This window comes from Anguilla rostrata, chromosome 11 (assembly GCF_018555375.3).
Source record: "Anguilla rostrata isolate EN2019 chromosome 11, ASM1855537v3, whole genome shotgun sequence".
Classification (NCBI taxonomy): Eukaryota; Metazoa; Chordata; class Actinopteri; order Anguilliformes; family Anguillidae; genus Anguilla; species Anguilla rostrata.
The window spans coordinates 24,249,998-24,273,368 of record NC_057943.1 but is presented as its reverse complement, the minus strand read 5'-3'; the positions used below and the strand labels follow the sequence as shown (position 1 = coordinate 24,273,368).

At 42.6% G+C, this 23,371-nt stretch overlaps 1 protein-coding gene across 2 annotated transcripts in view; it reads right to left on the bottom strand.

Annotated features, from left to right (window-relative positions):
- Positions 1 to 23,371, bottom strand: part of LOC135234358 (metabotropic glutamate receptor 4-like) — a 265,830-nt gene that overhangs the window by 45,874 nt on the left and 196,585 nt on the right. For both annotated transcript variants that reach the window (XM_064298878.1, XM_064298879.1), the window contains exons 5-6: positions 21,092 to 21,246; positions 19,782 to 19,922 (exon numbers count right to left, since the gene is read on the bottom strand). In XM_064298878.1, coding sequence (XP_064154948.1) covers positions 19,782 to 19,922; positions 21,092 to 21,246 — 296 coding nt within the window. The remainder of the gene's footprint in view (positions 1 to 19,781; positions 19,923 to 21,091; positions 21,247 to 23,371) is intronic.

Here is a 23,371-nt window from a genome sequence, read left to right as displayed (position 1 = left end):
CTGCCCATGCACTCTGTTCTCAGACAGAGAAAGTCATCTCAGACTGAACGTGTCAGCCAGATGCACGGATTGTCTAGGTGCGACGGAGCACACTGCCTCAGATTCTTTCACCCCTCATTGGCTGCCTGAAACAAAATAGCTTGCCTTCCCCTCCACTGAAGCTTCTTTACTTTAAATAGGGGAAAAAAGGAAAGGGGAGGGGGAAAAGACCTCTCAATATAAAGCTGCGTAGTTTTGTGCTCCTCGAAAAATGTGGGCAAAGCAAGTCTCCGTCTGAGGGCTTTTCAAATTACACAGGGAGCGTTAGACCTCCGTGGAGATGAATAAATGAAGCTTATGGAAATGTCTGGCGAGAAGTAGCTTACATGCAGAACTGTCTGCTGTGTTCTCCGAGCAGAAAGAAACTCCATTATGAAGTTACGATCGGAAAATGGCTTCCGAAAGTACAACAGAGGCCATTTGAATAGAGTGAGTGAGAGACACTTGGCTTTAACCCACTGTAGCCTGAAGAATTTACAACAGTGAGTCACAGTGCAAAGTGGAACTGTTTTTAACCAACAAAAATGCATCCCACATTATTATTAGTGTGCCTTTGAGTTTGAGATCTTCCCAATCACACAGCATTTGGGAATGACAACTGTGGCAGGAAATCCCAGGATTCCTGAATAAATGCATTAGTGCTGAAATGCACAAAGAATTAATGGTAGTATTAGCCCATTTTAAATGGAATCTTTAAGGAATTACATTATACCAATACCTTTATAGAAATGTGTTCTAAATAGTAAAAAATAATGTGCTTATAAAACAGTTCAGTTGTTGTCAATATAAAACTCAAAGATGATTTTTCCTTTTTCTTGTCACTCTGCATGAGGAGACATTTCTTTTAAACAGCTCAATAAACACAATAGAGCTGAATAAAAAGCCATCATTTGAACTGAATGAAAAGCCATCATTTGCAGCCAGCTCTGAAAGTAGCCTATTTCTTTGGCTTTTTGGGAGCAAAGAAGGAATGCATTATTCTCCTCTGCCTCCTTGGTATGGTGAGCTTGTAAATGCCTGAGCATTCTGCCTGTAGAGCCTCCAAAACACATATGTTTACGTCCACAATGTTTCAATTCCGCTTTTATCTTGCTAAGCTTTTTAAAATGTTGCCAAACTGCCAATGAACCCATAAACCTGAAGCTGGCATGATTTTGACAAAACCATCTTCCTAAATCGACACACAGGGTAATTTGGTTGGCGCAAAAAGCTACAAACTGTAAAACATAGCCAAAAAACAAAGAGAGACAGAAAATCAGTATTTGAACCTGATTTATATGTCAATGATTGTGTTTAATTATTATGACTTGGACAGAATTCACACTATTTTGACTGACATTTTAAACAAACAAATAAGAAAGCAAATACATTTTAAAAAATAAAAGAATGGTTTCCTGTTCTATTAATCTCCAGAAAGCGCTTCAGGAAATCCTGGGACTCCCAGTCTCCTACCCTAGCGTGGCTATTATTGGCATCAAAAACTAGTCAAGTCACCCTGGTGTCAGATCAAATCCAACCCCTGCCAGTGCTGACTGTGGGGGGCAGCCCCGTAGGAGCAATTGGCTTCTCATTGCCCAAGCGATATTTAGGAGGTATTCAGTCGGTGGGAATAAGTGATCATTGCTCTTGTGCATCGGGCTTGCTCTCTGCACAAGCGTATGCTTGGGTCTCCTCCGCTCCACTCTGAACCTGTGCAGCTTGTGGCTGCAGTGTGAAAAGAAGCATCTGGTTGATGCCACATGTTTTAGAGGTGAACACAGAGTTGTCTTCACTCACCTAAGCTAGCAGCAGGGGCTATATACAAGTATGAGCATACTTGTACATAGTTTCATAATTGGACATTCCAAATTTGGGTGGGATTGAAGATTAAATAAAAAAAAAACAATTAACTAAGCTACATCAAACAATGTTTTACCACACAGCTCACACAGCATCTCAACGTAATGGTAGCCCATCTCTAATGCAGACCGACATTATTTTACCTGGCAGGTGTCTTTCACTCTGCTTTGACTTTTCTGGGTACCTTGAAACATGTTCTTCAGGTTAGAAGACTCAGCCTTTTTAATTTACTATCCAAAGAGTTTGAATAACTCAACCTGATAAACAATTCAGTGGTTATAGTTTACATTTTTGAATGTACTGCTTCAGTGTATATCCAATTGCCTACAAACAAATGAAAATGTGAAAAATAGAAGTGTATATGTCGCTCAGGATTAGTATTGTCCAAATTTTACAAAGTGGGATGAAGTGTATTTATGAACCAATCCTCAATTATGATACAAAATTGTTATTGCTTATTTATTTTTAAAGACTTCAACAGAAGGCCTAATGTCAGGGACTGTGCATGGACCACTTCACCACTGTGAAGCGGCTGAAAAATGTAAATACAGATTGTTGTTATGAGAGTCAATAGAAATGGATAATTGGCTCTATTTTACATTGGAGTACCAATTACAGTTGGAAATGAGAGAAGCGGTGGGTGCGATAAAATACTTGTTTGGCACTGACACACACAAGCACAGGAAATGCATAACATTTTTTCATTATACATCTATTGACAAAGCAAACCAATTCTAACTTGCCACCTGGACAAAGAGGCTGAAAACTAGAACACTGGGCATGTGGCAGTCCAACTGTGAATCAGAATTTACGATTAGCAAATAAATAATGGAACAGGATGATTGTCTGGAAACTGGCCTAAAGTAATAAATTGCATTTAAGTTCCTTGTTCGCCTGTGGATTGTGAATCTTTAACCGAAAACGGCTCCCAGCTGCTGAATATGCAGCAGTCCTGGGTGTTCTTTTCTCGCGTTAGAGAAAAGGAACCTCGTTCAGGTGAGCGGTAGGAGCAGAGACCAGCATTGCAGGATCCATCAGCCCCGCATCAGAGCCAGGTGTGTGGCAGCTTCCGCGTCCCCCTTCACAGGCCATTAGTGTCTCTACGGTGACACTCCACTGGCACTGCGGCGCGACCGCGGCGGGCCAGCTCTCCGTGCTGTCTGTCGGCGGTTAGGCGTGGGACAGACCCTCTCCTGCCACGAAACCCTAATAACTGCCATGAAAGTGCCAACGTCACTGTGATTGCAGGAGACACGCAAACTGCTAACGTGGTTGCTGGCTTCGCTCACACGGCAAACTCACTAAAACTGTACACTCACTCAACTGGAAAACTTTATTTTTTTATTTCATGTTCAGCAACTTCAGCAATGTTACAGTGTACCAACTATCTTGCTAACCAGATTAATGGTGTTATTTTTTGGCCTTGCAGGTTGTGAATGTTATACTAATGGAAGCTCACAATGGACCAATCAGGATGGTGACAATGGTTGATAAACTTATATGAAGACGAAGGGACAGGAAAATCATTGATGGGATAGCTTACTTTTTGGAGTCTTTAAAAATATATATTCAGTTTAAGTGTATGTTTTTAATTGGCCAAGGTAGTCTTTGCATGCTATGATGATATTTTAGATAGGTACAGAAGTTTGCGATGACCTGCCAGCTTTACAAAAGAGGGTATAGGCATATCCATAGGATTGTGGTTCAGTGAGAAAATGCACTTAACTCGAAGGAGATTTACAGTTATGTTGTCTCCAGAGGCTATACAGTACATATGAATACATTAGGCTAATTTTATAGTGCTTGTTAACAATTAGAAACATAAAAATCAATTTTAATTTAATGCTGGTACTTCTTTCCTTCTGAATTCAACAGCAGCCCAAGCTCTTCACTCGCATGGCTGAGGTCCATAAAGACGTGGGCTGCATCTCCGTTGCATACTTGCGCACAAATTAACAAGTCTGTACTACTTATAATGCAAGAATGCAAATCCGTTAATTTGAGACAAGTTTGAACTACAATGTCACGGCTCTTCTGACCGTAGCAAGAAACACATCTGGGGCAGTAGCAAATGGCAACTGACAGCTAGCTAGCTGTAGCTATATTACAGAAGAAAATAACAGCTTGCAATACAAATTTGTTATGAAGGGATGTTAGCATATTTTTATTTATAAAGTATACAGGAAACATTCTTCAGCGGTATGCATTTTAAGGTGCAAGATGAGAGAAAATGTGATGTTCAGCTCAGTGTTTGCAGTCAGAGACATACCATTTGCACTGTCAGACATTCATAGACAAAGGTGTAAAATGGAAAGTCCTGCCATGTGTTTCTTCCACCCATGAACTCAGCCAGCTCATCCACTCATTATCTCCTATTTGGAGAATTGTGCTAATTAGCTAATTCAGGTGATTGGAACAAAATACTTGGGAGGACTTTTACATACTGAACCTGGATTTTCCACCTCTGCTTATAGAATCACTACCAGGATAGTAACTGACAGAGGACATAGGCCAGGCCATCATTGTAAATAGATTCAGATTTTAATTGATCTAGCTGTTAAAATAAAGGCACAGTTAATATAATAAAAAACATAGGTTCTTTCTTGCTGCAGTGACCAGAAAAATTGCTATTTTTTCCCATATATTTTTCAGTCCTAATTTTCATGATTCATCTTACCTTGAATTTAGAATGGTACCTTTTCCGATTCTGAAAAACAATTTAATCAGAGTGTAAAAACCAAATCCTCTAAAATCATTCTTGTGTAAAATGCTATCAGTTGCTACAGTATACCTTCTGCGCTTTGTATTCTGAAGTGCCTATAAAATGTGTCACTGTTCCACTTAATGCGTTATCTACTGCAGATAGAACTGTGTCATAGAACTGTGTTCTTGCTCAACACTGACGGGCTTGATAATGGTTCTTATCATGGATACGGCGCCTCTTTATCACACATTTCATATTTTAGCTGAATAGATTTACCATAACGAGCGCAATCCAATGTACTTTTGAAAGATCAATATACACCATTTTACTTTTACCTTTTAAGCAAACACTGTCAAGAGGAATGGATGCATGACAATTTAGAGGGATTACAATAATTGCTTTCCCAACGGCAACAACAGTGAGACCTAGCATTAAAGATTATATGAAGCAAAATGTTTGGGTTTGAAATACAGAACCATTCTGCCTGGGAAACATGCTCTATATTCTTGTACAGTCTTGCTCATCGACAGTCAAGACAAAGATGAATCAAGGAAAAACCTAAACAAAAAACTGTACAACACATTTCAAACAAAACCATACAACAGCCATCTCTGTTGCTTTGGAAGAACTAACTAAGCATTGTGGAGGGAAGGAAATACTACACAGGTGCCAAAGTCCTGTGGTACTCTATAGGAGTGCTACATTTGAAAGATACAGTGAACAGATTTACAGGTATGTTAGAGTCTGGCAGAGGAACTGAAGTCTAATGGAAATAAACATAAACTCTGGATCAGATTTTTTTTTTTGCATTTTCATGCTGTTTATTTCCATTGGACTTGGGGTGCAAAGGCATTCTGTTTTCTGTGCCAAATTATCTCAGTGGTGACATCTCCATACACAAATCGGTCACATGCTCACTTTGCCTATGTTTTCCACTAGCACTGTCATCAATCACTACCATAGTCTCCACATACCTTTCTCCTCTTCTTCTTATCCATCTGTGGTCCTTTTTAGCCCTTAAATTTCTCAATTCAGAGTCAGCGACTCTACTCGAGTTCCTTATTCACCTTGATCTCTGTCTTTATGTCCCTGCAGCTCAATCAGCTCCCCTGCTGCGACAGCCAACCATAATGCCTGGCCTCCTGCACCCGTTAGGCAGTCAACCCAAAAGGCTGGACTGCACACATCTGTATGAGGTCTGCAAGGTCAGATCAATGCTCCTCAGATGATCAGAAATGATTTGAAGTAATTATCTGATGATGATACTCCAGCGATGAGAACACAGCACTCTGTTGCTTACTGGGTACTTAAGCAAACTGCAATCCTCCCATTTTGGAGCTATGAGCACAAAGGAGCAGAAGAGCCTATAATCTGTTCGATTCCCAGTCTGGGTGGCGTAAGTGGCCGAGTGCTCGAGAGGAGGCTACAGATAGAGATGGAGCCTTTCGATTGGCTCTGCTCCGCTCAGGTTCGGCGAACATTCAGCGTTTATCGATCCGGGGACATCATCAAGGCGAGCCTTGTGGGCTATAAAGAAAGGAACAACACAGATGTGCCTGGGCTGTGCGCTCTGACACACAGAGAACCCTCTGATCGCGCTTCGTTCATTACCCTGCCGCTATAGTCCCCCTCTGGCATTACACATGCCTTCTTTGCCAGGCACCCACAAGCTGAGAAAATATTCGCTTATTTTATATATGGACATATTGTTTATCAAGATGGAAACATATTTACTATTCAGGTTAAGCATCATTCTCAAGGGCTCAAAAGCAGTGCCTCGCATGAGTTTTGAATCGGCAACTACTGAATTGCAAGCCCAGTTTCCCCAGCACTACATCACACTGTTGCCATTATTTCAAAATAATGTCAGTTTGAAGGGCATCCTTACTGACCTCAGCTGTTAATGCTGCCTCTGTCCCTGTCATTCTCATTTGCCCCAGTGTTTTACAGTATGCTTCATTAGATATGAGTTGGAGAAGTATGATAGCGTCTCACATTCTGCCTCCAGGGACTATTAATGATGACACTGTCTTTATGATCCCTGTGTGCTTCTCTAATCAAACAGTTAGAGATGTTGACCTACAGTAGAATACATACTACTGGGTTAGGAAACTGAACATTAAACACCCACCCTGACACAACCAAAGGGAATCATACCCGTTGAAAAACATGGCAACTGAGTTTGTCTCAGATTTAAAGTGGTTATTTCAATGAAATATTATTTCAATGGTAATGAAAAGCAGCCTTGGCGGAGTGGCTGAATATCACAGTCTGTGCAGACGCAGGCAAAAGCGTGGCACAAACGCGGCTGTGCAGGCTCACACTGCCATCCGTCCAGCTTCGCTGAGCTCTGGAGAGCCGGTGGCTAATTCCCTCCAGGGCACGACAGGCCATTCTCAGTATATTAAGGCTTATGTATGGTGACACGACTCACCTGTAGATAAATGGAGGTCTACACACCATGCGCAAAACTACAATTAGGCCTGTGAATGACAGCAAGCAGGTTATGCCCCCCACTTCTTTCCTGTTTCCGGGCAGCAAAATGACAGACTTCCAGATGAGGGATCCCAAACCCTGGTCCAGGAGAGCCATAAAGGAACACCATAGAAACAAGGTGGAGGAGGTAACAGTGCAGCCAAATGTCTTAATTGATTAATTAATTGTAACAAGGAAGCCCAGCTGACCTGGTGGCTCTGCACAAACAGGATGGCAGAAACCCTGTTCAAGGCTGCTGCAGACTCCTGGCTCGTTTCTCAGCATGGAGTTTGATTTACACAGACAGTGTGACCCCTTCATTTCTCTTTTCACTACGAGTGCACACAGCAGTAATCGGACATTAAAACTGCAGGACCGGACGCTTCTCTCTATTGCACATTTTGTGCTTTGTCCTACCCTGTTACTGTTCATCACCATCTTATAAGACAACTGGGTCGTTTAGGCAAAGTAGTTCCCAGAGTAAGAGATAGGTTGGCCGTAAGTCTAGCGAGCATTTGTAATACTGTGCTTGATGTGTGTGTGTGTGTGTTCGATGCATACAAATGAAACCTTTTCCCCAGAGCTCACTTTCAAACACAACTTAGTTTTGCACAGACACTTTTACTCCACTTTGATAAAGCTGCATGGTGTAAATTAAAATGTGAAATTAAACAACTGATGTTGGTGAAGACAACAACTTTTTCTGCTCTTAAAGGAACTTTCTCATTTTCTCTTGTACACTTTATCATCCAGTTGTATTTTTTCAATGTTCTCCCCCCACATGCATTACATCTGATTACAGACCTTGAAAAAAAGTCACCATAAGAAAGCCTCCATTACTGAGGCTGCAACACTTTGTGTCTGTAATTTGATAACTATAGCTGTGATTGGGGATTTGGCATCCTTCTCGGCATAATTGGCATTATAAAGTCAGTTGTGCATTAAAGCCCTAGTCTTGCAAGTATGGTTATGTTATTATCAACATTATCATTAGCATATATTATGAAAGTGATATTTCATATAAAATAGAACAGTGTCATTTTCACATACTATAGAGTGTTTAGTAATGCAGTATGTTTGGTCACACTTGTGGTGATCTTATCCAGTACTTAGGAATATACGAGTACCACTCATATAAACCTATAATACACTTAGGTATACTGTATATAAACCTTAATACACTTATGACATTGAGAGTTATGAAAGGATGCTGGAAAGTAGTCCTTGCACGGAGCTTTCAAGTATTTATACTAGCAATTACAGAACTGAGATACAGGGTTACTTTAATGCCAAGTAGTTCTGATAGTTGAAAGCAATAAATTCCACATATTACAATGATAACCCCCTTCCACTACCATTCTTTTACTGCTTGGCAGTAGGGTGGCATGTAAAAGGTTCAACAAGGCAGTGGCGTGTTTCTAACCTGAATTATTACTCTCCCATGACATCTATACTCAAGGTAAAAAGCAAGGATGTATATAAACATGAATTAAGTTAAAGTAATTAATATAATTAAGGAGCATAACTCCAGAATATTATCCCTTGTGTTCAGTTTACTTACAGCTGTGAAACTGTTAGCCTAGGTCAAATATATCCAGGATATTATTGGGATTTTAAAATACAAAAATAAAATTTATATCCTTAACTCATTCCCAAAAAATATAAGCATATGTGGTTACTGGTTCCCATTTGCCTCAGTAAAAGTGCCATTCATTTGTGAAGGCATGGGCAGTATAAAGCAAATATAATCAGGAACCACAAATAGAAAATCAAACCAAATTTACACTGGTATAGTCACTGGTTACAGAATACATCTCTCAAAAGTTTCATTCCTAAAAGTTTAAAATGGGAAATGTGTCAATTTGACCCAACCTAAACATAATTGTTAAAAAAGAAAAACTATATACACCCTTAGCTACCATCTCCATTGTGACCACTAAACTGAACCTTTCCCTTTCTCTAACTTATTATTTCCTTGATGTCACAGTGACTAATAGTATTGGGCAAAGAAGCAGTAACATATGCCATTTTGTCCAATCAGAGTGAGCCTTATGGGTTTATTTTTTGTGCACTTTTATTGTTTTGGCCACTCAGCAGACATTACCATTGATCGCTGAGGAGGCACTTTGAGCGAGGGGAAATGTTTTAAACATTTAGGATAGAGAGGTCTGTCATAAGTAGCTCAGCGGACAGAGCCAGCTCCAAGAGGCCAACTTTGAGCATTCAGGACAATTTCTAAGAGGCAGTGGTGCTCCTTGGCAGGTCCCGTAAAACACAGCAGAGATTTAAGGTGGCACTAAACTGCCTTGCGCAAAACATGCAATTCCAGGGCTGTCGGTCAGATTTGATAAGCGTGGAATAAGCCAGGATGGGGAGAAAAAGGTTAAGAAAAAAAACTAATCTTTTGAGGTTTTACCTCTGTGGCAAAAGAAAGCTAATGGAATTGCTTAATAAAGTGGATTTATCAGTTAGTCGGTAATCAGTAACGGCAGGGGACAGGGCCACTGAATGACAATAAAAATGAACGCTCCCACCCCCTCACCCCCGCCATTTCAGTTCCCATAACAAAGCCAGGCTTTTGTGTCCAAGCAGGGGAGGGGATGGCCCCCCCATCAGAAATCACACGCTGTCTAGTAAAACAGTATTTTTATAGATCATAAATAAAATGTGTTTCAGCGACAGAAGGAACTAACTTTCAAATATATGGGTCGCTAGCATCGGCCGTCACTCGGCAGACAGAAATATAGATCGCATTAAAAGAAATATCTCAAAACAAGAGAGGGGGAAAAAACCTATTCCCTCCTCCCCCCCTCCCTCCCTCCCTCCCTCCCTCCTTCCCTCCCTCGCTCCCTCCCTCCCTCGCTCGCTCCAGTGTAATTGCGGCGAGACAGATTTGTGTTCCAGAGCCGCGCACCAGTAATGCGTTGCCGAGCGGCTCGGCAGGGAGAAGACATGAAAGGCCGTCACGTCCGAGTGTGTCTGCAGACCGCGCCTCTGTCGCCGCGGCGATGCTTTTGATCAGGGGAGGGGGCGGCGGGGGGGGCTCCGCTCCTCACCGGGAACTAATTAAGACGGATGGGGGTGTCCCTGTTCTCGCCCTTCGTCCCCCAGGAATTGAACCTGAGCCCGTCCGCTCCTCCCCGTTCGTGAATCAATATCAATTACACCTCTTTCGTTCCGTTATAAGACTTCCCCTCTCTGGTTGGAAGCTGCACATACGAAACAACCCCACCCCCAACCCACCCACCCGGTATCTGCCCCTCTCCAGTCAGTTGAATCGATGATGCCTGTCATTTGGCAGGAGAACACTCATAGGACGGAGGCCACTGAACATTGAACAGAGCACGCCTTTAGTGGCCGGCCGTGGTGACTCAGACCCCCCGGGGGTCCGTGAGTGAGTTGGTCGTTTTACTCCTCGTCGCAGCCCTGCGGCTGGTCTTACGTCAAAGGCTGACGTGCTCAAAATAGCCGCAGGGCTGTCTCCACCGTTGCATGACATCTCTCCACAAAACTGCCGCAGAACAACGGTCTTATCGGCAGTCGGTTGCCAGGGGTGATCTAATGCTCTGACACTCATTATGGCCCGAGTTCAATCGACCTTTGGCCCCTGTTTTGATACACTATTAAATGAAAGTGTCAGTGTTTTCGTTTCTTCACAAACACAATTTGAAGAAAAAAGAAAAAAAAAAAGAAAAAGAAAAATGTACCCAGACGCCTCTGTATGTTCCAGATTTCTGTTTGTCACAGATGCGATGACAGCACTTTATATATCCAGCCATGCGTGGTGACAATTTGAATGACAGCAGATACCCATGTACAATGTGTCTCAAAGCTGATAATTTGCAGGGGTGAAAAATGCAGTGTAAACTGGTGGAACTGCAATCCAGACAACGCGATGATGAAGCCTCCCATGAAAATGATTAATCTGCAGCGGTGTCTGGCGAAGTAAACGGAGGGCGATCTCCGCAGTGGAGAGCCAGGATTCATAGAGCTGTCCGATCCAGCGAATCAGGCTCTGACAGCCGAGCTACGCTCATTACCAGCCGAGCAGAAATGATCTGACGCAAACCTCACAGTATGCTGGAACTGTACGTTTTCTCACTTCTGTTTTTTTTCCCGTCCAATTTATCTCTCTCTGCCCGTTTGTCAGGTTAGGCAAGGACGGCCCAAGCAGTTGGCGATGTCCGTGCCTGTTTCTCCTATCTCAGGGGCTGGGGTTTTGTTGACCTCAGTAGCTCTCAAATCTGTAGTTCACAGGGAACAGGACCTGATGACACCAGAGGCGTACATTCTAGCTATAGTGCAGAAAAAACATTAATTATTAGGATATTGTATTAAGATACGTAGAATGAAGTTTGCAACAATACACATTGACGGCTATGTCTTTTTTTGAAGGAGGGGGGGCATTCCTCAACACTGCCATTCAACCCCTCAAGGAATAGAATACATTTCAGAAGCCCCCTTGGTCAGAAATCTAGCTGCAGAACATTTGTTTTGCATTCTGCTGTACAACTACAAACAGGTGTAACTTTTTCCCAAGGATGTGAGACACCAGGCATGGTTCGGTTGGAAAAGCAAAACGGGGGGCGGGGAGGACCACCGGGGTGCAGTGGAGCTCAAGGCCTCACAGCTGCGGGGTCTTCAGTTAGTCCTGTCTGTGTGTGCGCAGTCAGTAGTCTCTGTATGGTTTTCCCCAAGGTGTTCCAGCCTTCCCACAGGCCAGTGCCGTCATACTGTTGAGGTCAACTGGCATCTCTGCATTGCATGCTCAGAAGCCCATGGGTTGGGATTCCAGCTGGGTCATGGCCCCGGCCTGCATGCCATGTCTGCTGGGTTTGGCTCCAAGTCACAGCACAAAGCAGCCCTCAGATGGGCTATGTGGAAACTACATGCCGATGAACTTCCCCAGCAATTTCTAATATTCAGTTTGGCACAAATAACTTCTTTCAACTGATTCAGAAAATTGGCCCAGAGGGACCATCCCAATGCCTAGATTCAGCAGACCTGGATGACCCAACCCCAGGTTCAACAGACCTGGATGACCCAATCTCCAGGTTCAGCAGACCTTTATGACCCAACTCCAGGTTCAGCAGACCTTTATGACCCAACCCCAGCTTCAGCAGGCTGCTTCAGAGTGTCTGTGAGTAATGACTAGGTAAAGCTTAGCCTGGTTATCATACTGAGTGGAAAACATTCTGCAGTCAGCTTTTCTCTTTTTACTACCCTGATAGCATGTTATTTTTTAAGGATGAAAAAAGTTTTTGGACCCCCAGGCTGATAGCAACATCTGCATGACCTGGTCTAAATTTGCACCTCTGCCTTTACCCAGGTCTATTCCATGAGCCCTCCCTGATATTTTCCTCTCCTTCTATTCTGGCATGCGTTGCACAGATATCCTCTCATTTCTATTGTGCATGCATTGGGTGTGTCAGTATCGAAATGCTGGCCAAATCCTTAAGCCACCAAATAATCAATCAACCATTGAGCCAAATGCCATTCAAGAAAGGGCCTACTCCAAGTGCTATGGAATAACTTAATACAAATAATTAAAAAATAAACACAGAAACATTGTATACTACAATGACAAATGGAACATATAAAGAACAACATTATTAAATACAGGATAATATACAGTATGCAAAAAAACTTGCGTTCAATAATCTGACAATAAACCAAATCTCTTGTCTGAGGACACATATTTGACAGTGGGCAGTCAAAACTAAAGTTGTTGCAACTATGATTACAACTTGCCAAGGGAACAGGTAGTTACATTTTGTGTAATTGATTGCTTAATTGCTTGTTTTCGTCATTTCATCACATTGGAGATTGTGAGGGCACATACAGGCTGCTCTGGACAGCATGGGTTCCTAATTACTGGCCCAGTACTAGAATGTAATTGCCTGTGATTTCTTTAATCAACATAATGAACAGAGAGCAATTTCCCCTAATCTACTGTAATGACACGAGTTAGTGCCTCCTGGTCAGGTGGGAGTGGTTCAATGGCTGGCTGTCCTGGTGGTGCCTTTTGCTCTATAATTAATGCACGGGATTAAATGAGCTTTGTGGTTTAGGACCAGACTGCCAGCCCATTGATTGGGCTTAGTAAGGAGCCAAACTTAAGGATTTAGAAAGGAGAACCTCAGTGGCCCATAGTATTGAATCGTCTCCCCGATACTGTAAATTGAACCCTTTAGCCAAAAAAGCAGCAAGCCTGACATCACCTTGCTCGAATACTGATGATGCCCAGATGTTGTCAGCAGGGACTGCACTCCTCAGGTGGCCCAGTTCTATAAGCTGGAGGGCGAGACCTGGGTTGGCAAAGCCAATCAAAACTTTCTCTCTCCCCCATCAAGCATTTCAAGCCAAAGTTAACCAACAGCAAATACCTACACTGTGATCATACTGCCACATACTCATTGTAAACTAACTGAATGAATAAGAATAAGAATAAGAAAAAGAAAAGAAGAAATTACAAGTTACTTTTATTTTAAGTAGTGATCTTGACAAGTGTTGTTTTGTTTTATTTTGTCATGATCACAATATACAGTATTTATGACATCATTTTGAGAAACCAGTCCTTCATTTTGTAATATAAAAACAATCAAAACTTGTGTCATGGACTGTAATGGATTCAGTGTTTAGTATAGAAAAATTCCCACTTTTTCTTCCCTTGAGTATTTTCTGTCGCTCTGATCATAATTCAGAAAAGTGGTTAATCTCTCATGAATTCACTAATTAGCAGTTGGCAATTAAACTCACCCCATACTAGAGTCATGTATATATAATTGTGGAGTACAGAGCCAAATCAGTAAGAAATATGTCTGAGTCCCAAACATTATGGAGCTCACTGTGTATATATAGCAGGCAAAGCTGAACAAATCCAACCAGAAAGAGGACACAGTTGTACTCCTCCAGGACCAACAGCTGAAATGTTCCAGTTTGTACTAGTTCATATCTAGCTTCTACAAGCATTGTATAAAGGTTTTTTATTATTCTTATTCTCTTCATACATATTTTTTTGCGCCTTCTAGTTCTTCAAGGGTATGAGCTTGTCAGGGTTAATGCAATGGAAATTTCGGCATTATGTAATCAAAAACAACACGCATTGTAAACCGTGTGTTGCAAGATGTTCTGTACTCAATGTTCTGGTTATACCTGTGACATAATGTGCTATTTCCATAACAGGCATTTAAGTTTCCCTGTCCCCAAAAAAACTGTAATATAAAGTGTCCTGTTTTAAAAGATTATTTCACAAGCAGTAATAATATTACCTATGGAAGAGAACTGCTGCTGTTGAACCAGCACAGTTTTTAAGTCCAAACTCACATGAAACAGATAAATGGAGGGAATTATCATGCAAATATGACTTAGATCATTTTTATTTCTTGCCTATGCACTCCTTGAGTTTTATGTAAGCTGAGAGGCAATAGGTACAACAGCAGCATGTGTTGAAATTATTATTGGCACTATATTTGGTAAGGATGGTGGTCATAATGTAAGTGAGCATTGGAAGGTAGAACTAAAAGACAGCAACAGCCTTTTCATTAGGAATTGACTTATTTCAATTTTAGCTGTGACTCATACAACATACATTTCAACATTGCCTTTTTTGAGAAGACTATAAAAAGGATGCTTCTACAGCGCTGTGTTCATTCATTTTAAAGATCAATAGGACAGACAATACTGAAGATTGTCCTTGCAAAACTATGTTTAACTGTGAATCAAGAGTCATTCTTTTTTATCTTCCTTGGTGAGACTTTGCAGTGTCAATTCTTCATATGAAGGAGTCAAAACTCACTATGACTTTGGCCTGAGCTCTGATAGAACTGTGAACGCACAAAAACAGTCATCAAAGGCCAGAGTCCTTCATCACAAACAAGCTTCACTTCATTTTCCAGAAGAAAAGCTGCATCACTTTTTTTAAAAGACCAAACTATTCAGACAGAAATACACAACAGCACCAAACCAAATTTTATATTTATTTTTTGTCCTTTTTCCCTTGATGTCAAGTCAGTGTATAATACAAAGTTAAATATTTACAACTTAAGTTGGCCAATATCACAGCAGGAGAGCAGTTTATGAAAATTCCAACCATGGAGATCATAAGAGAATACTTGAATTCTGTTCTCCCACTGTTAAATCGGTTGACACTAAATGAGAAAGCTAGTATTTAAGATGTTCCTTTAAAAGGTTATTAATGGTTATTAGTGCCAGTTGATCACGCTCGTTTAAAGAATTTAATTGTTGTTGCAGACAGATGCCCACGGTGCACAGGAAAGACGTAAGAGCCCTAATTCCCCACTCCCTGCAGAGGTAAAAAGTCCAGAGGCGTCAGTCGATGAGCAAAAAAGGAAGCCAGGAACTATTTGGCTCAAGAGGCAGCACCACACAAACTTCACCTATTAATGGGATGTGTGTGACAAACCACTTTGCACTACTGATTTTTTTTCTTTCCTCAAATACAGTTACATTTGTGTTACACTTTAAAATCCCAGTCAAATGGACAGAAACTCTGGCAGAACGTCTGACAGATTAGAAAACTAACAGCTGTCAACTTTAGTTGTAAATGAAATATATGCCCTGAACCATGGAACTGGTGGGCATGGGTATGTTTATGATCCATTTTGAGAGGGGGGTGGGGGGGGAGAGCGGTGGCTATAACTGTGAGATTTTAGGGAATCTGTTTTGACTTTCTGTGTAGAACACACGGAGAGAGCCTCATAAGTTATAAGATTGCGTGCCACCATCTTTGACGCAGAAACGGAGTGCTAAAATCAACTTCAATGCTCTGCTCCAAACTCCACAAAAAGACATTCAGCTACAGTGTACTTGCCCCTCCAAGACACTTCCAGCCCAGGATATGGTGCTGCACTGCAAAACAAAGGGGTCACTGTGCACAAATACCTGCTTCTCATTTCTGCACACTGACCAGGAACCCCTGGTCTGATGGCAGGAGGAATAACAAGAGAAAAAGGGAACATTACATTTCAGAGAGACAGTTTTTGATGGTACGTTTCCAGTCTTCGCTTTCATCTTCTCTAACCTCCAGAAGACCTCCCAGAAACAAAATTGAAATAATTTTTTTCCCCAATTTCGTTTAATTTGAAGAGAGGAAACACAGCCTGTGTTGTAAGATGTTGTCATGACAAGAAAGCTAAATGGGGGTGCATTAAGGAAAAGAAAAAGCCTCTTTATTTAGCTGGTAATATCTCCAAAGTAGGCACGCGTGCATTGAAGATCATTTTAAAAAGTGTCTCCCGCTGACAATCTCATATACCAGCTAAGTTGTCTGTTAAAATGCTTGGTTTGGCATAAAATATGCAAGAATGAGAGCCGCTTTCATTTAAATGATTAAAATCCCACTTGACAGAACTTTCATTTGTCCGTAATTAGATTCAAAATTTTACTGGGTCAGAACTTCGTAAAACCTGCCTTGCAATTTATTGGTGTATTTCTGAGCACTGATCATTCAAACAACCCTATTATCATTGGTTTTCACACCAGTCACAATAGGATATATAAAATGAAAAATCTTGTTTATTGCACATGCAAACATGGTGCCTTAGAAATTATAGGTAGTTGTGCATTCATGCTGCCAGTTAAATCACTGCTTCCTTGTTTCATTTGCTTGCTTTTTGTTCTCTTTTCAATCATTCACCGCTTAAGATCAGGGCATCTACAATAAACATAAATGTGAACAGTGATTGCAGGACCATTTGGATGCTACTCATTTCTGAGGAGTATTCCGATAGTGGCCAACACAGCAGTGATACAGTAAGTCATTTCTGACAAGAGTAGTATCCCACACATTCTGAGCATAATTTTTTATACGATAATCTTGTGACAACAGGTGTTGTCCGTTTCCTCAATATTACTGATTTCTGGTATTTTTATTAACATGGTAAGTATATAGTACATGTACATTTGTCTTCTCTATAGTTCTGTCAAAAGAATGTGACAGAGCTTGTCAGAGCCCATGAAAGTAGCTCTGCAGATTGCGGCCTGATAACAGAGCATCTGAAATAGACCTGCGTATTTCTCCCCACTCCAGCCTGTGCATCTCTTTCCACATCGCCGTGCTCCATAATGAAAAATACATTTATATGTCAGATACACACACACAGCCGTCTCGGAATCTCTTGAATCATCTCTTCTCCTTTCAGCTGTGCTGCCGGAGCATTTCACGCCATTGTATCTGCCCGCGGATTGAGTGACACTTGGGCCCAGGTTGCTAGTGGAGACCGACGCGCGGCCTGCCAGATCGGGCCCGGCCGTCCTCGCACGCAGAACCGATCGCAGAGTGCAGGTTAGGACACGGTAGCCCCGGGCACAGCGGCACAGGCGGCGGGCGCTGTGCCACGCGGGTCACATTTCGCTCGATTTTACGAGGAGCGCTTTAGCAGCACAACTCCCATGACTGCCGCCAGTCAGGATCCATCTACGTCTCTTCCGCCTGCCTCCCGGAAAAATACAAAAACCGATGCATTTTTAATGCGCCGCTTCCACAAACCGCACCTGCACTGCAGCTGACGTGCTTTTCATGATTTCTTCAATTACAAAACATTCGACTCCTTTACGGATTATTTACCTTTATGCGTTCAAATAGCCCGTGACTACCGCGATTGAGCGGAATGCTGGTGCTGCGGCCCGAATTTCCCATCAGCCTATCGGGGGAGGCGGGGAGCGGGCAGATTTCCCAGCATCCTCTGTCCCCAGTCAACAGCAAATGAAAGATTCACTTAGGGACCGGTTTGAGCCGAGTGGCTGTTCGGCATAATTGGCCGAGCGCTTCTCGTTTTTTTTTGGCGCGGTGCGCCCACGCAATCCTGCGGTTGTGCGGCTCGAAGCCGAGCTTCACAGCTGGGAGCAGAACCGTCGCCATTTCAAACAAAACACATTAAACACCACAGACAAACGCTCTAAAAAGACATCTGCTGCCGCTACGCCTGGATCCCTCATTTATTTATTTATTTACTGATTTTTTTTTCATAACTCCAAATTTTAGGTGACATCTTCTGGCTTCAGAAATCTACCCGCATTCTCTACAGTATGAGTCATACAAACTGCGCGCTGCCTCTTTAAACAATGCATTGAACAGAAATTCAACTGGTTCCCTATCCAGAAAGTTCTTTTTCAACTAAAAAAAAAGAACAAACCTACAAGCAAGCGCCTTACCGCCCTACTCGGACCCTGGCAGCCCCACAGGCCGGCGCTGAATCCGAGGCCGGCTTCACGCTGGCTCGATAATTGACTGCGCACGCCAGACAGAAATGCGGCAGCTCAGATGTGGCCACTCTTATTTCACCTAATCAAACGCAGAGTATGAGACTCACTCCAGCAAATCAATCGCCCTTGTCAAAGCGCCGTGGCGACGGCGACGCCGGCCCTGGGAAGCGAAAGACAGGCGCTCGAGGAGTGCCCATTGATTTTAATGGCGGCGAATCCCGTCTCTAATGCGCTGATTGTATTTGCCGTTAATTATGTTTTGGGGCGAGGGGCAGCGGTCGCGCGTGGCTGATTGCTATTGTGCGGCGGTGAAGACCGGACTCCGGGAGGTCGACCAGAAGGACTTGCTTGGACATTTAATCATGTTTGAAGGAGCTGCGGTAAATTGTCATCTCCAGGCAAAAAAAAATAAAAAAATAAAAAAATGCAAAAAACCATGTAAATCCCCCTGGCTCATGAACGGCATATCCCTCCCTCTGGAGCTGGCTAACTAAATAAGCTGTGTGGCAGGGCTGTTGAGTTGCTGTAGTCTAGAGGTCCCTTTGCGTTTGCTGTTATAATGAAACCAATTCGTTTTGTTGGTAATCCCTTCGTAGGAACGGCTATCCCTATGGTAAATGCACTCCAGGCAAATAACATCGCATAATTTTTCTTCGCAGTACTCAAACTTGCCGCTACGCTACCAGCGGAGGTCAAACGTGGCGTTGTTCGTTTCGAGCGGGCGTAGTTTGTAGATGAAAAAGCCTCGAGCAGACAGAAAAGGGTCAGAGGTACATTAACTGCAACCGTACTGATGGTTTCAAGTTTGGAGAAATTCGTCAAGCCTTCATTTTCCCAGGCAGTTAATAGAGCTTGACCCCATTCGCTGAGAGAAATTTCTGCGGGGTTACAGAGAGCCGAAGCAGATGCAGACACATTAATCCTGGGCTACACACGGACACTGATTGCAACGGCTCCTCCCCTCCACCCCGTCTCCCTGAAGACTAAGCCTCGCTGCCTGCATGTACGAGTCTTTCCTCATGCCAAGCCCCCGTTTCTTTCATGTTAAAAGCCTCTCTCACTGATCACAGTGTGGTCTTTTGAATTAACTGGGTTTTAATTACTTGAGGGCTAAATTTATTTCTACCCTCTGTTGAGGATAGAACACATTAAGGATGCTTAAAAACTCAGCACCCCATTGATCGATTAAAGCGGTTTATTACACGGTTAACTCACCCCACCTGGCTTCTGGGGTCTAACCAGGCTTAAATACTGCACTTAGGGAGGAATAACCTTGCATTTTTTTCAGGAGTTTTTTTTAATTTAAACCCCAGTTTAGTTTCATTTTTGCTGTTCCACATTTTTGCCCCTTACATATGAGCTATAAATGTTTAATGTTTGGTCTTGGAATTATGGAAGTTTCTATTTGTTTTTCTTTTAATTAACCAGGGTGATTTAAAAAAATCAAAATCTCCGGGGCGCAGTGGGACTGTGTGTGAGCATTGCTGGGGACTCTTACTTGTGCACTTTTTGATCCCAGAGCCTTTCTTCAGGGCATGCCGGCTCAGCTTGCAGTGGAAGTTATCCTCCCAGAACTCCGCAAACCAGATGTTCCTCCTGTTGTTGTCCAGAGTGCGGCTGATGAAGTAGCGATCGAAACCTGCAGAGACCAGTGAGAGACCGCATGGGACCGAGAGCCATGCCAAAGAGTCCATATCGGACCAAGAGACACCTCGGAGAGTCTGTATCGGACCAAGAGACACCTCGGAGAGTCTGTATCGGACCAAGAGACACCCCAACCAAGAAGTAAGCAGTGCCCTCTAGTAGCTCTCTATCAGCACAGGTGATGGTACACCGGCGTTTTGCTGATGGGCGCTACAGAAGTCTACTAGGGGACAGTTGAGCTGAGGATCGGTCTGCTGAAAGAATGGGAAATAGCTGGCTGAGTGGTCCTGCTGAGTGGTCCTGCCTCTAGCACAGACCTGGCAGCCCGACAGCTGGCACCAGCGGTAATCTGACTGGTGCTTGCTGGCTGGGCCTCAATGCAGGGGTAGGGTTACGACGGTTTCCCTGAGCAGCAGTTTGCAGTAAAGCTTCCACACTTTAACTGCGCTGCAATGTAACTGGCCGTGTAGTCCAGAACTTTACGAGACCACCAATACATTTCAATCATCTAAGGCATATAGAAGACAGATAGCCCTGAGCTTTCTTCCATGAACATATACACACACATTTGTTTTCTATACGTGTACAGGCATTGTAAGCCTGTGTGTGTGTGTGTGTGTGTGTGTGTGTGTGTGTGTGTTTACCCTGTGGATGCACGTAGTCAATTTTGCCACACTAATACGTTTTTGGCATCTTGCCAAGCTCAAAATTGCTGTCAGATGTGTTTAAGTTGCCAGCCTGTCAAAAGCATATTCATGTTCCCTACACAGGGTGTATTAGCCCCAAGTAGTTACTCCTGTGCTTTTCTTTTTGAATTTTGGCAAGCTTGACATTTAGTAGATTAAATAACCTCATCACCTGCATGCAAAAACCTCTCTGACTAATGTACTGATATGTGGCATTACCCCTGGAACTAACAAAGTAATAATAAATGACCCAAAAGCATCCTGAAAAAAACCAAAGGCAAAAAATCAATCCATGATTCATAATCAATAATCAATTATTCATGACTTAGTATTTTTCTGTCACTCAATCTGTTTATTTGTTTTCTAAAAGCACTCATAAAGAAGAGGATTGATTGTGATGCCTATGGAGCAAAGCCACATTTACAAAACGCATGAAATGTGCAGCCCTAGTAAGCAGGGTGAATTAGTAGCTCTGTACCTCTGACAGACATGCGTTTGGGCAGGATGGTGACTGCCCCTTCTGCCATCTCCTCTTGATGCAGCACTGGGGAGATTTTGGACCCCCAGCTGTCAGACCCCACCCACAGGAAGTGGCCTGTCTGGTTGGCCTTTTTGGCTGCCTGCAGAAGTCGCCTGCAAGAGAACAGGAAGTCATCGCTAGCTTGAGTGTCTTTCATTGAGAAAATCTGTTTGAACCCAAAGTGTGTCCTCAGTCTTTCCACAATATTGCATTTCATTTGCATTGCATCCATCTAACAGACCCTCTTATCCAGAGATACTTCTCATACAAATTACGTAAGTGCATTCCAATGTGTTAACAACAGCACTACAAAAATGGATCATTTACATTGCATTCATTTAGCAGACGCTCTTACCCAGAGTGACTTACAGTGCTGGAAAATCATAAGAGCATTCACCTGATTAAAATGAGTAAGTGCCAGGCAACATTCCCAGCCAGAATCACTAATGCATGTTAAGTCTGCTAATCAAGAACAAAAGTACAAATTCTACATACACACCGTACATACACATGCCCATAACAGGCCCTAACAAAGGCATAAAATCATAAGAATATAACTTAAAACTGTACAAATTTCACTTTCATTCTGCAGTAAATAAGATACGTAGTCTGATGAGATGGGTCCTTCAGTCTGTGTTAGAAAATGGGCACTGAATCAGCCATCCTGACCACTTAGGAACGTTTGTCCCATCACAGCGAGGAGGGCAAGCTGCCTCAATGTTCCGAAATGGAGAGATTATCACAACGACTGTGTTAAGAGCACAAGACGCTCATACCGAACGTACCGAAGACGCTGAACCGTGCTGCACTCCAGTAATAAGAGAGCAAAGCGTTTAGCACAGACACAGACAGTAAGTGCTTTCTAGGGGCTCTCTCATTTCCGGACCCCAATTTGGGAAGTCAGTCTGGTCTGTCTGACCAGGCCTGCTGCTGCTCTGACAGGTGTGTAGCGAAATTAGCATGAGGCCCGTCCCTCCCAGGTAATTGAGCTCATTACGGAGCGACGGGGGAGAGCGATGAGCTAGCCAGCCTCCCTGCTGTTTTCCCAGGCCTCGTGCCTAACTGCTCCTCATGCTGCAGCTTCCGCCAGGCTCTGTCTGTGACTGCAGGAAATCAGGGAATGCGTCCTTTGCTGGCTCTTTATGGAGAGATACCACCTTTAGAAATCTTGATTTGACTCAACTCTTGACGAGCCTGGATGGGACAAATGGCCTGTCCTCATTATATTCTGATGTTCTAATCAGCACGGGTTAATGGCCTTTGTGTTACTATGCATCTCTCCCTCTCACATTCTCTCTCTCACTCTCTCTCTCAGTTTCACTGGCAGCCTTCCTGTGTTCCCTAGTTATACTTACATTTGACACTGGAATAACGACATTGGTATATTCTGAGCAAAACAGCGAACAAGCTCTTTATAAAGCCAAGTACATCATGAGTGTAATATCTAAATACACAAAATGTCTGTGTTTACGCACCTCCCGGCTGCTTCCTCAAGCAAACACACAAAAGCGTATGCCAATCTTCAAAAATAAAAAATAAAAATGCATATTCCTGCAGCTCAAATGACGCTCTTGTTTTACGTGGTAACCTGCTCTCCGGACTCAGTGGGAGTCTGTTTTGTTGACAGTCAATTCCAATCTCCCTCAAAGCCATTTACTAAGTAATCTGTGCTGGTGATTTTCATTGGACACTAGGTGCCTGCAAGGTTGTGCTGCATGTTAAATAAGAAATTTTCCTGAAGGCTAACAGGAAATATATTAATAAACAGATCCCATAATGCTGCTTCATTTCTGGTTCATAGTGACAATAATTGCATGATTTAAAAACAGTGTTTGAAGGTCAGTAATAATTATGTCTGTAAATTTTCTGTGTTTTTCCATAACATTATACAACAGTAGCACCCTGCCTCTCCCTCACATTAAACTAGAGCATACATGTTCTATGCTGGGGCTCACTTTTAATTGCAATTATGCTGTCTTCTTTGAAGATTCAATGATAATGTATTTCACAACAGTGTAATATGTGGAGTATCTTCAAACTACAATAATAGGATTCTTGTCTGTCCAGCCAAACACCTTTCCTTTCAAAAAAAATAGTGATTAAGCCATAAATAGTTAGAACTTCTCCCTGTTCAATTAACTTTTAGTCATTCAATTGTATTTTCATATAGATGTAATGACATGTAAGGGCTTTTGCACAATGAAAAGGGCAGGTTGTGGATTTTTACTCATATACAGT